The 14,215-nt window shown below is 37.4% G+C and overlaps 1 protein-coding gene across 1 annotated transcript in view; it reads right to left on the reverse strand.

Annotated features, from left to right (window-relative positions):
- The window catches only part of LOC108288037 (dynein heavy chain 5, axonemal-like), a 126,254-nt gene that overhangs the window by 67,530 nt on the left and 44,509 nt on the right, over positions 1–14,215 (reverse strand). The window contains exons 14-16 of the mRNA XM_017506816.1: positions 11,063–11,200; positions 997–1,132; positions 117–433 (exon numbers count right to left, since the gene is read on the reverse strand). Coding sequence (XP_017362305.1) covers positions 117–433; positions 997–1,132; positions 11,063–11,200 — 591 coding nt within the window. The remainder of the gene's footprint in view (positions 1–116; positions 434–996; positions 1,133–11,062; positions 11,201–14,215) is intronic.

The following is a 14,215-nucleotide window of genomic DNA, read 5'->3' on the forward strand; positions in this document are numbered from 1 at the left end:
AAAAAAAAAAAAAAAAAAAATCTAATGTTTTCAAATATCTCTCTACTCTTGGATTCTTGTTGGTTTGAGGCAATAAAACTTAACTAGTAACATAAACATAGTCAAACACAAATTACCTGGAGTTCATTTCGGCTTTCTTTATTTTTAATCCAGATCTTGCCTTGGGTCTGTGGATCAATTAACAAAGGGTAGCGAGATGCCTTTGTGACAATAATTCCATTTTGAATGGACAGGTCATCATTTGGCAGACCTTGGAGGTTCCATTCACTAATAGTAGGAGCATCAATCAACATCTCATTGAGATTTAGATTCTTTCCAAACGGAATTTTCCGGGCTTTCATCTCCTTCTGCCAGTCATTTAACAGAATATCACGAAACTCTTGGTTAAATGGACCAGAATAAGACAGAAAAGCTGTAGCCAATAGAACATCCCCTAAAACAGAAAACAAACACCACTGAAATACTTTAGATTCATCCTTGTAATAGTACAGCATATTAAAAATGAAAAAAATTAAAAAGACAATAATTCTTTCAAACTAAATTCCACAAATCAAACTGGAAGCACATGTGGTGTGCCGGTGAATAAGCAGCAGTCTGGTTTACTGGTCAATAAGGTCCAAGTGACCTGCCAGCAGTCAAACACTGGATTATTTTTACTCTCATTAGAAGTGAGAAAATGACCTCTAAGTTTAAAAGAATCAAAACCTCATAAGACAGAGCCTTCATTAAATGTGACCTTGATCAATATGCCCATGCACTCAGAATTCTAAAGCGACCTGATAATAAAAAGCATAAATGTAGTTAACACATCTAATAAGAACAGCACAGATGTCAGACCAATATCCCTTTCTCTGAAATGGCTGGAGAAACACACACACATACACACACAGGAATTTGAAACAATCAAGTGCTGTTTTTTATTTTTATTAAAGTATAAGCTTTCTAATTCCCTATCACTGTCAACACACAATCTCATCAATAAAAAAGTGTACATACCTACAAGCCGTTTAGTTTGTGCAGCAAACTCTTGACTTTGCTGCGTCCATCTTTCTTTTTCACCGGCTAAGCCACTGATAAGCGTGGAAGCTGTTTGCATCTTTTGTCTGCATCGCTCTGCATCTTCAAGCAAGGTCTAACATAGGCCATAATGACAAGAAAATGTTTACTGAAATAAATATAGCCTCTGGCTCAAAAATGTAACTGTAGAACATGACATATTATCTGCCTTCAGAGACATATGAGCCATGACTTCACAGGAAGCATGAGATTCCATTTCCACATGTCCGTCAGCCCACTCCTCTCTCCTTTGCCCTGTCTTCTGTCTTGTCCCCTGCCCATGGATCTTGGCTGGATTCCCCCAGTGGGTGCATAAGCCAAGTGGTCAGATGTTAATAACAGAGACATGGTAGAAATATGCATTATTTATTATTTCCTCATAAAGAAAAGTGGAAATAGCATATGAGCATACATGTTAACATAATACAGCACCCAAAATATAAAGAAATCCATATCCTTCCTTGAATATTAGGAATCTCTCTCATGTTAAAAGTTCTGTATCATTATTGCTTTATCTAACTCTATGCTTCCTTTTACTTTAGGCGAAACCTTAGTAAAATGCTTCCTTTTACTTTAGGTGAAATCTTAGTAAAATTATCTGAAAATCATGGTGCTGTGAGGCTCCTGAACAAATTTTAGCCACACTTGCGTTGGCAGATCCCTTCCTGCTGTTCCTTGTGACAACGAAAGGCCTTTAACCCAGATTTTCATATACTGTAGGCATTCCGTGCCTAGTTCCTAAAAACGAAATGGCTCTGGTGGCTCACGCCTGTTATCCCAGCACTTTGGGAGATCATTTGAGGTCAGGAGTTTGAAACCAGTCTGAGCTACACGGTGAAATCCCTTCTGTACTAAAAATACAAAATTTAGCCGGGCATAGTGGCAGGCACCTGTTATCCCACTTAGGAGGCTGAGGAAGAAGAAGCGCTTGAACTGAGAGATTGAGGTTGCACTGAGTCAAGATGGTACTATGGAACTCCAGCCTGGGCAACAGAGTGTGACTCTGTCTCAAAAAAAAAAAAAACACAAAAAGCAAAAAACAAATGGCTCTGTTTCTTGGTGTTTAAGCAACAATTGCTTATTCTACTGGTAAAAATCTAAACTTATAAAATAAAATGGGTATGGACAAAGGTTTAGCTACAATGACAAGTCACTGTGTGGTCAAATATATATATACATGCTAAATGTCTAACAATAGAGGATTATTTAAATAAATTATAGTGTATCCATGAATAAGAATACGCTGAAGCCATCAATAAAATCTCATAAAAAGATTTTAGCTGTGTCCAAGAGATTCTGGTATGTTCTATCTTTGTTCTCGTTGGTTTCAAAAAACTTATTTATTTCTGCCTTAATTTTGGTATTTACGCAGCAGTCTTTCAGGGGCAGGTTACTCAGTTTCCACGTAGCTGTACAGTTTTGAGTGAGTTTCTTAATCCTGAGATCTAATTTGACTGTATGGTGGTCTGAGAGACTGTTATGATTTCCATTCTTTTACATTTACTGAGCGTTTTACTTCCACTTATGTGGTCAAATTTAGAATAAGTGCAATGCGGTGCTGAGAGGAATTTATATTCTGTTCATTTGGGGTGGAGAGTTCTGTACATGTAATTTAGGTCAGCTTGGTCCTGGGCTGAGTTCAAGTCCTGAACATTCTTGTTAATTTTCTGTCTCGTTGATTTGTCTAATATTAGCAGTGGGTGTTAAAGTCTCCCATTATTTTTGTGTGGGAGTCTAAGTCTCTCTGTAGGTCTCTAAGAACTTGCTTTATGAATCTGGGTGCTCCTGTACTGGGTACATATATATTTAGGATAGTTAGCTCTTCTTGTTGCATTGATCCCTTTACCATAATGTAATACCCTTCTTTGTCTTTTTTGATCTTTGTTGGTTTAAAGTCTGTTTGATCAGACTAGGATTGCAACCCCTGCTACCGTTTGCTTTCCATTTGCTTGGTAAACATTCCTCCATCCCCTTATTTTGAACCTATGTGTGTCTTTGCACTTGAGATGGGTCTCCTGAATACAGCACACTGATAGGTCTTGACTCTTTATCCAACTTGCCCATCTGTGTCTTTTAATTGGGGCATTTAGCCCATTTACATTTCAGGCTAATACTGTTATGTGTTAATTTAATCCTGTCATTATGATGCTAACTGGTTGTTTCACCCGTTAGTTGACATAGTTTCTTCATAGTGTCAATGGTCTTTACAATTTGGTATCCTTTTGCAGTGGCTGATACTGGTTGTTTCTTTCCATGTTTAGTGCTTCCTTCAGGAACTCTTGTAAGGCAGGCCTGGTGGTAACAAAATCTCTCAGCATCTGCTAGTCTGTAAAGGATTTTATTTCTCCTTCACTTATGAAGCTTAATTTTGCTGGATATGAAATTCTGGGTTGAAAATTCTTTACTTTAAGAATACTGAATATTGGCCCCCCTCTCTTATGACTTCTAGTTTTCTGCCAAGGGATCCACTGTTTGTTAGTGAGATGGGCTTCCCTTTGTGGGTAACCCAACCTTTCTCTCTGGCTGCCCTTAACATTTTTTCCTTCATTTCAACCTTGATGAATCTGATGATTATGTGTCTTGGGGTTGCTCTTCTCAAAGAGTATCTTTATGCTGCTCTCTGTATTTCCTGAATTTGAATGTTGGCCTATATTGCTAGGTTGGGGAAGCTCTCCTGAATAATATCCTGAAGAATGTTTTCCAACTTGGTTCCATTTTCCCCATCACTATCAGGTAAAGCAGTGTTTAGATAGGGAAATTTATAGCACTAAATGCCCACAGGAGAAAGCAGGAAAGATCTAAAACCGACATCCTGACACCAAAACTAGAACTAGAGACACAAGAGCAAGCAAATTCCAAAGCTAGCAGAAGACAAGAAATAACTAAGAACACAGCAGAACTGAAAGAGATAGAGACTTCAAAAAAATCAGTGAATCCAGGAGCCAGTTTTTTGAAAAGATTAACAAAATAGACTGCTAGCCAGACTAATATAGAAGAAAAGAGAGAAGAATCAAATAGACACAATAAAAATGAAAAAGGAGGTATCATCACTGATCCCACAGGAATACAAACTACCATCAGAGAATACTATAAATATCTCTAGGGAAATAAACTAGAAAATCTATAAGAAATAGATAAATTCCTGGACACATACACTATCCCAAGACTAAGCCAGGAAGAAGTTGAAGCCCTGAATAGACCAATAACAAGTTCTGAAATTGAGGCAGTAATTAATAGCCTACCAATCAAAACAAAGCCCAGGATCACACAGATTCACAGCCAAATTCTACCAGAGGTACAAAGAGGAGCTGGTACCATTCCTTCTGAAACTATTCCAAACAACAGAAAAAGAGGGAATCCTCCCTAACTAATTTTATGACACCAGCATCATCCTGATACCAAAACCTGGCAGAGACACAACAAAAAAAGAAAATTTCATGATAATATCCCTGATGAGCATCGATACAAAAATCCTCAATAAAATACATGCAAACTGAATCCAGCAGCAGATCAAAAGACTAATCCACCATGATCAAGTCGGCTTAATCCCTGGGATGAAAGGCTGGTTCAACATCTGCAAATCTATAAACATAATCCATCACATAAACAGAACCAATGACAAAAACCACATGATTATCTCCTAGATGCAGAAAATGCCTTTGATAAAATTTAAAACCCCTTCATGCTAAAAAACTCTCAATAAACTAGGTACTGGTGGAATGTATCTCAAAATAGTAAGAGCTATTTATGACAAACCCACAGCCAATATCATACTGAATGGGCAAAAGCTGAAAACATTCTCTTTGAAAACCAGCACAAGACAAGGATGCCCTCTCTCACCACTCCTATTCAACATAGTGTTGGAAGTTCTGGCCAGGGCAATCAGGCAAGAAAAAGAAATAACAGGTATTCAAATAGGAAGAAAGGAAGTCAATTTGTCTCTGTTTGCAGATTACATGATCGTATATTTAGAAAACCACATTGTCTCAGCCCAAAATCTCCTTAAGCTGATAAACAGCTTCAGCTAAGTCTCTGGATACAAAATCAATGTGCAAAAATCACAGGCATTCCTACACATCAATAATAGACAAACAGAGAGCCAAATCATGAGTGAACTCCCATTCGCAATTACTACAAAGAGAATAAAATACCTAGGAATACAACTTACAAGGGATGTGAAGGACCAACCTCTTCAAGGAGAACTACAAACCACTGCTCAAGGAAATATGAGAGAACACAAACAAAGGGAAAAGCATTCCATGCTCATGGATAGGAAGAATAAATATCATGAAAATGGCCATACTGCCCAAAGTAATTTACAAATTCAATGCTATCCCCATCAAGCTACCATTGACTTTCTTCGTATAATTAGAAAACACTACTTTAAATTTCATATGAAACCAAAAAAGAGCCTGTATAGCCAAGCCAATACTAACCAAAAAGAACAAAGCTGGAGCATCACACTACCTGACTTCAAACTATACTATAAAGCTACAGTAATCAAAACAGCATGGTACTGGTACCAAAATAGAGACATAGACCAATGGAACAGCACAGGGGCCTCAGAAATAACTCCATACATCTACAACCATCTGATCTTTGACAAACCTGACAAAACAAGCAATGGGGCAAGAATTCCTTATTTAATAAATGGTGTTGAGAAAACTGGCTGGCCATGTGCAGAAAACTGAAACTCTTTACACCTTATACAAATATTAACTCAAGATGTATTAAAGACTTAAACATAAGACCTGAAACCATAAAAACCCTAAAATAAAATTTAGGCAATATCATTCAGGACATAGGCATGGGCAAAGACTTCATTACTAAAACACCAAAAGTAATGGCAACAAAAGCCAAAATTGAAAAATTGGATCTAATTAAACTAAAGAGCTTCTGCACGGCAAAAGAAACTATCATCAAAGTAAATAGGCAACCTACAGAATGGGAGAAAATTTTTGCAATCTATCCTTCTGACAAAGGGCTAAATCCAGAATCTACAAAGAACTTGAAGAAATTTACAAGTAAAAAACAACCCCATCAAAAAGTGGGTGAAGGATATTAACAGACACTTCTCAAAAGAAGACATTTATGCAGCCAACAAACATGCAAAAAAAAGCTCATTATCACTGGTCATTAGAGAAATGCAAATCAAAACTACATTGAGATACCATCTCACACCAGTTAGAATGGCGATCATTAAAAGGTCAGGAAACAACAGATGCTGGAGAGGATGTGGAGAAATAGGAATGCTTTTACACTGCTGGTGGGAGTGTAAATTAGTTCAGCCATTGTGGAAGACAGTGTGGCAATTATTCAAGGATCTAGAACCAGAAATACTATTTGATCCAGCAATTCCATTACTGGGTATATACCCAAAGGATTATAAATCATTCTACTATAAAGACACATGAACATGTATGTTTATTGTAGCACTGTTCACAATAGCAAAGACTTGGATCAACCCAAAGGCCCATCAATGATAATAAAGAAAATGTGGCACATATACACCATGAAATCCTATAAGCTATAAAAAAGGATGAGTTCATGTCCTTTGCAGGGACATGGATGAAGCTGAAAACCATCATTCTCAGCAAACTAACACAGAAACCAACACTGCATGTTCTCACTCATAAGTGGATGTTGAATAATGAGAACACATGGAATCAGGGAGGGAAACACAACATATTGGGGCCTGTCAGGGGTTGGGGGGCTAGGAGAGGGAAACCATTAGGGGAAATACCTAATGTGGATGATGGGGTGATGGGTGCAGCAAACCACCATGGCACGTGTATACCTGTGTAACAAATCTGAACTTCCTGAACATGTATCCCAGAACTTAAATAATTAAATATATATATATATATATATATATGACCAAGAAAGATGATCACAATATATTAAGTTAAAAATTCAATTTATAAAATGGTATTACCAAATTATCAGTTGAGTCTAAAGTGCATGTGAAAGGCATATATTATGATATGAATAATAACAAACAAAATATGATTATTGCTCATCTCCAGGGTTACCTATATTTTCTTTTTTTTTTTTTTAAATCTTTTTGGGAGACAGGGTATGTTAGCTAAGAACATGAGTTTAGGCTGCTTGGGTTTCAATTCTAGCATGGCCATTTGCTTTGTGATTCTGTTTTTTTCTTTTTTTCTTTCTTTTTAAGTGCGGATTTTTTTAATTATTATAATTTAAGTTCTGGGATACACGTGTAGACATAGGTATACATGTGCCATGGTAGTCTGCTGCACCCATCAACCAATCATCTACATGAGGTATTTCTCTAATGCTCTCCCTCCCCTAACCCCTCATCCTCTGACAGGCCCCAGTGTGTGATGTTCCCCTCCCTGTGTCCATGTTTTCTCATTCCATACCCACTTATGAGTGAGAACATGCAGTGTTTGGTTTTCTGTTCTTGTGTTAGTTTGCTGAGAATGATGGTTTCCAGCTTAATCCATGTCCCTGCAAAGGACATAAACTCATCCTTTTTTATGGCTGCATAGTATCCCACGGTGTATATGTGTCACATTTTCCTTATCCAGTCTAACACTGATGGGCATTTGGGTTGGTCCAAGTCTTTGCTATTGAGAACAGTGCTGCAATAAGCACATGTGTGCATGTGTCTTTATAGCAGAATGATTTATAACCTTTTGGCTATAAATCCACTAATGGGATTGCTGGGGTTACCTGTATTTTCTATAAAGACATGAATTGCTGTTGTAGTAATAACACAATATAGTGTTTCTCAAAAGCAAGAAATTTATTCCACTTTGCCCTAATCTATTTTCTTCCTCTAGACTTAAGGCAAAAAAAGTAACAATCCATCGGAGAGGCACATCCCCAACTATAGCCACCCACCTCTGTTTGTCTGTTTCCCTCACGAGGGAGGGTGCAAGCTGGGAAGTATGATGCTACATCGTTTATTAGAAAAAACTTCTTATTTGTAAGATACTTTTAATATTGTTTTGCTTTCCCTAAATTCTTCAATCCCAATTCCATCAGCCAAATCAGGGAATGGCCAGGCCTCTCCCTCTCTGGCTTTTATTTTCTGGAAGCCCAGGCGTCCTTGGGGGATTACAATTTGGGAGAGGAGAAAGGAATAAATGTTGAGAATACAAGAGAAAGAAAACCATAAGTTCCGTGTGTTCCCCCCAGCCTATTGAGGGGAGCACACAGGACTTACTGGGTTCCCTGAGTAGTACCCCCATCCTCAGGCCCACTCTCTTAGGTCCCAGAGAGGTGACTAGCTCTTCAGCAGTCCTAGGCAAGCTGAACCCTAAGCAAAGGCACTGGGTCCTGTGTGGGCGTAGCCAGGACACACACTCCTTCAGTGAGCCATGCAGGCCTGGGCCACGTGAGCTGCAGATTGAAAGCCCTTCTGCTGCCTTCTGGGAGGCCCACAAACCCCTGGACTTTCATGGAGTCCTATGGAGGCAGGAGAGCAACAAAAGTGACTGAAGATCAAGTTCAGAAGTTAGTTGCAGGCATGCCCAGATTTTTTTTTTAAATAAGGAATTGGACATTTGTCAAAATTCAAGTGTTTAAGTTAGAGCCAGAGTTTTACAGTTCTTCTATGGTCCCAGGATTATTTACCTAACAAATAGCAGATGCTCAAAAACAATAAAACTTGCTGAATTAATTGATGTTAAAATTTACATATAAAGTGTGAAGGTAAAATATTTTCATTGTGTTCAGTTGAGCTTCCTGATACAAGTGAGCATTCAAAATGGTGGAAATTAACACTCCTTCCAAAGTAGACTCTTTCAAGCTCCCGTAATTTTTTCTATATATAAGTGAATTTCATGAAGCATAAGTATATAAACCCACGTAAGTGCTACTTCTTTTGTATAATTTAATTTTCATTTTAAGTTCAGTGGTCATGCACAGGTTTGTTACACAGGTAAACTTGTGTCATGGGAGTTTGTTGCGCAAATTATTTCATCACCCAGGTATTAAGCCTAGTACCCGTTAGTTATTTTTCCTGATCCTTTCCCTCTTCCCACCCTCCACCCTCCAACAGGCTCCAGTGTGTGTTGTTCCTCTCTATGTGTCCATGTGTTCTCATTATTTAGCTCCCACTTATAAGTCAGAACATGTGGTATTTGGTTTTCTGTTCCTGTGTTAGTTTGCTAACAATAATGACCTCTGGTTCCATTCATGTTCCTAAAAGGACACAATCTCATTCTTTTTTATAACTGCATAGCCTTCCATGGTGTACATGTACCATATTTTTTTTATCCAGTCTACCATTGACCAACATTTACGTTGATTCCATGTCTTTGCTATTGTGAATAGGGCAGCAATGAACATACTCACCCATGTGGCTTTATAACAGAATGATTTATATTCCTTTGGGTATACATCCATTGATGGGATTACTGGGCCAAATGTTATTTCTGTTTCCAAGTCTTTGAGGAATTGCCACACTATCTTCCAGAATGGTTGAATGAACTTACACTCTGACCAACAGTGTATAAGCATTCTTTTCTCCACAATCTCATCAGCATCTGTTGTTTTTTGACTTTTTAGTAATAGCCATCTTGACTGGTGTGAGATGGCAGCTCACAGTGGTTTTGATTTGCATTTCTCTAGTGATCAGTGATATTGAGCTCTTTTTCATATGATCGTTGACTGCATGTATGTTTTTTTGAAAAGTGTTGCAACAAAAGCAAAAACTGACTAATGGGATCTAAAATAAAGAGCTTTCGCACGGCAAACTAAACTATCAACAGAGTGAAGAGACAGCCTATAGAATGGGAGAAAATTTTTGCAAAATATGAATCTGAAAAAGGTCTAATGTCCAGGATCTATAAGGAACTTAAACAAATTCACAAGAAAAAAAAAAAGCAAACAATCTTATTAAAAAGAGGGCAAAGGACATGAACAGATATTTTTCAAAAGTGCTACTTCTTTCAAGCTTTCAAAAGCTTTTATTTTGCTTGCAGAAGACATATCTTTAAGAGACTATATCATACATTCTGCATATGGTGAAACTGAAATGTTTATCTAAACTCTTTAATTGGGACCCCTGTAAAACTAATAAGGCAGCAATTTCAATTAGACCCAGTAAAGGCTGAGAAGGGGTAGGGGCGAATTTCATAAAATAATCAAGGTAAAACAGAGTGAATCTAGCTATTATTTTCCAAATATAGGATTTATCAGAGGCAGACACAGATTTTATTAAGCCTAGGGAAACCACTTTATTTAAAAAAAAAAAAAAAATAGTATGCATTTAAAGTAAGAGGAAAAAAAGTGACAAAATCCTGGTGACTTAGAAACCCAAGTACGTTTCCTCCGATGTCTAGGCATTTGATTTGAATGTCCTAAAATGAGAACAAAGATAGGCAAGGCACTAGGGTGGCTTGGCTTATGCCTGTAATCCCATCCTTTGTGAGGCCAAGGCAGGTCTTATACTGCTTGAGCCCTAGAGTTCGAGACCAGCCTGGGCAACATGGCCAAAGCTTGTCTCTACAAACATTTAGCTAGGCATAGTGGTGCATGCCTGTATTCCCAGCTACTTGGGAGGCTGTGGAAGGATCACTTGAGCCCAGAAGTTCGAGGCTGCAGTGAGCCGTGACCATGCCACTGCACTCCAGCCTGAAAGACAGAGCAAGACCTTGTCTTAAGAGAATAAAAATCCACCCTGCCTACCTTGCAAATTATTTCGAAGATTAAATGAGATAAAATGGGAGGATATGATTTGAAAAACATAACAAAAATGCTACTACACAAGATGTCGTCATCATTACCATCTCCACTAATAAAGACACTTAGAATGGCTATGTTCCAGTGCTGACTGCCATCTTGACTGACTATCCTGTCATCTCACCAAAGACCCTTGGTGTCCATTATGTGCTATGTATGCATTATGCATAAATTCAGTGAATCCCCACAGGAACCCAAACTCTCACAGAAATAAAGTAGAAAACGAATGAGGGCCTATGATAGCCATGTAGATGTGTGACAGTCCCTGCCATGACAAAGGACATGTTACCTGTTTTTCAGTCATGGCCTGTTCATACTCAGCCTGCACCACGTCAAGTTCCGCCTGCTTGTCGTCCAGCTCGGCCTGGGCTTTCTGCAGATCCTGCATGGCCAGGACATGGCGATTCTCCTGCACCACCAAGTTGGCCTGCACAGGACATGCACAGAGTGAAGACCTGGGTAGCCAACCTCAAAACGTTCTGCCTTTTAGGGTCTGAGAACTCAGCTACACCGTGTGTTTATACCTTTTCTTTGTTTCAGCTCCAGAATCCTTTCAAATCACATTAAGTCCAGAACAAATCTTAATGTGAACCTGACATAAATGTGTATAAGCAGAAAGTTACAATTCATTAGAAAATTCGTCAGCAAATATATCTTTAAAGTGCCAGATAGTAAGTATTTTGGGCCAAGAGGCAAAATTGAAACTATTGTTTATGTACTTCTTCAAAAACTATTTAAACATATAGAAAGCATTTTTATTTCACAAGCCATCCAAATAAAGGTGGTGGGCTAGATTTGGCCCATGGATCATAGTCTTCCTAGAGCAGACTGTAATATTAATGTATACAGACAAATTATAAAACATTATAATATTACAAGTTACAGAAAAAAACATATTTAAAACTATCTGCCTAGCAGGGCTCATCATATTAAAAAGTAATAAAGGATGGAAAATAATTATTTACTGAATATAAATATCTAGGTTTTGTGTATCATGGTGGTCTTGACATCGTTCCTGTCGTTTTAATATATTTCTTGCCTTCTGGAAAGCACATCTGACACCTTGGGCTGTGACTAATTAAGAATATTTGTTTTAAAGAAGCTATAAAGATAGACTCAAAAACTTAACCAAAAGCATATTAGCAAAAGATGAGATGTAAAATAAACAGTTCATGCTTAAGAAATGTAGATCCTTTAAAAACATTTTTTGAAACCAAATTTTTCCCTTTTAAATTTACAGAAAGCTAATATTGACTTTCATGGGATGATCCATTACTAGGAGGTATATTCTTTCTGAAGTATTTAAGAACAGATTATTTTTAAAACATTTTTGAGATAAATCCTTTTCCTATCTCAAAACTTCAGGCTTCCAAATTTTGGCAGAATAAAACTTTAAGGAAAAACTCAAAAGTTTCATAATTGACTAGATGCAGTGATGGGCAAAAGCATGGCTTAAAAGTTACAATTTAAAAAGAACCTGACTGGTGGAACATTTTTTCCTCAGCTCTGCTCTAAGCTGCAACTGTTGCCATGGCTCAAACATGGAAGGAACAAGTAAGGTCACCATGTCAAGCAACTTACAACTTAAATTCACCTGCTAATGACAAACTATTGCAAACCCAAAGATTCTGAACAGTTTCTAGTACTTTCCTCACCAATAAATAAACAACATTTTTATTAAATGAAGCTGTCAACAATTGCTAGCCAAAATCCTTCAAACCCAATTAATTTCTCAACTTAGAAGTTGTAGAACTCTGTGCAGGTTGCTTAAACCCTGTGAGCTTCAGTTTCTTCATTAAAATATTGAAAAACTAACTCCTTGGATTTTTTTGTGAGGATTAAATAAGATAACATATGTAAAATCTCAAGTCTAGCCCTGGCACATGAGTTCAATAAACAATAGATATTGTTACTGTTATTATCCATGTTCAATATTTAAGTTCTGCTTTTTTATAACATTCTATTTATATGTACTGCTAATGATTTTCATAAAGTTTTCAAGGAGAAATCTCATTATAAGGAACCTGAATGGAATCTAAATTGCTATTGCTATAATTCATATTTGTTTGAATTTATTCACTACTAGAAGTCACTTAGCCCATTTATAAGAATTGCAAGATGAAAGATAACAGCTCCTCAGTGTGGCCATTACTAATTAGTGTTTAAGAGATTCCACTTGGAAGTTTAGGGAATTCCCTTGACCTCTCCTCATTTAAGAAGCAGGGGTGTGCAAGTGAAACCTTTCCAGGAAGAAGGGAAGTCAAAGGCCTAGGTCTGTATTTCTTATTATAGTCAACAGAACCACCCGGTGATAATCCGTACTCACTTCTTCTTCTACTCCTACCTACACAGTGAACGTGGGTCTGTGTAACAGCATGTATTTTTCTGACTAACATAAAAGGAACCTGACAAGCTGAGTGGTCCAAGATGCTACATACTTATAAGAAGATAGGAGGACCTTAGAGAGAAAAGCACAGGTTCTAGGAGCAAGTAAAAAGGTTCTCACTTCTGGTAATGTTCCCTTCACTTCCTACTGTAGGACCTAGATTGTCTTGTGAGGAGCTGAAAGCTGAAATGTGGACGGCACTGAACACAGAGGAAGAGATCTCATTGTTCTTATGTAAGCCTTGTTCAGCACATCCATGTCTAACGATTTCAGCTATGTACTTAAAATAACTACAATAACAGAGAAAACTATGTATCATGAACTTAACTGTAGTTCTCTTTAAGACACTATGCATAGTTACTCACTGTAAAAGTGTGCAAAGAATGACCTGTACTTCTCACTTTATATAACGGCTCTAATTCAGCCAATATTGGATTGTCCTGTTTTTTCCGATACTTTATTTTTTATTAACAAATAATTTTACATATTCATGGGGTACATATTTTGATTGTCCATGTTTGAGCTATGCTGAAGTCTTCAACAGTCACAATATCCATGGCTTCAAACAGCATGACATCAATTATTTGCTTGGAAATTCTCTGACTCAAATGACTCTTTGTTCCTTTAGGCTGTCCTAGGACCTCGAGAGCCTCAATTGCTGAATACATGGTCCTGGTATCATAACAATTAGAAACAAAATAGGACCTGCAACTCTATACCACTCTTGATTACTTGTTTCACGATTGTTAAGTTTCCTGTGTAAAGTATAAGTAGAATGTAGTTGAAGATTAAGAGAGATGAGACTCACACAAAAGCAAAATAATCAATCTAGCCATGAGATACGATGTTGAGCTATCAGTATTCCATTTTCAAAAAACATGCTCTCCACTGCCTCTCCATTTTCTGAAGACTGACTCTTTTAATGGTAGGAGAATATGCAAAAATGAAGCTTAGGGATGCAATTATGCAAAGGAAACACAAAGCATGTCTAAAAAGTTACATTAAATAACAAATAGATGATATTCAGTCTCTTTCCTAAGAGATGAAACAGAAATG

The sequence above is a fragment of the Cebus imitator genome, unplaced genomic scaffold (genome assembly GCF_001604975.1).
Source record: "Cebus imitator isolate Cc_AM_T3 unplaced genomic scaffold, Cebus_imitator-1.0 Scaffold360, whole genome shotgun sequence".
Lineage (NCBI taxonomy): Eukaryota > Metazoa > Chordata > Mammalia > Primates > Cebidae > Cebus > Cebus imitator.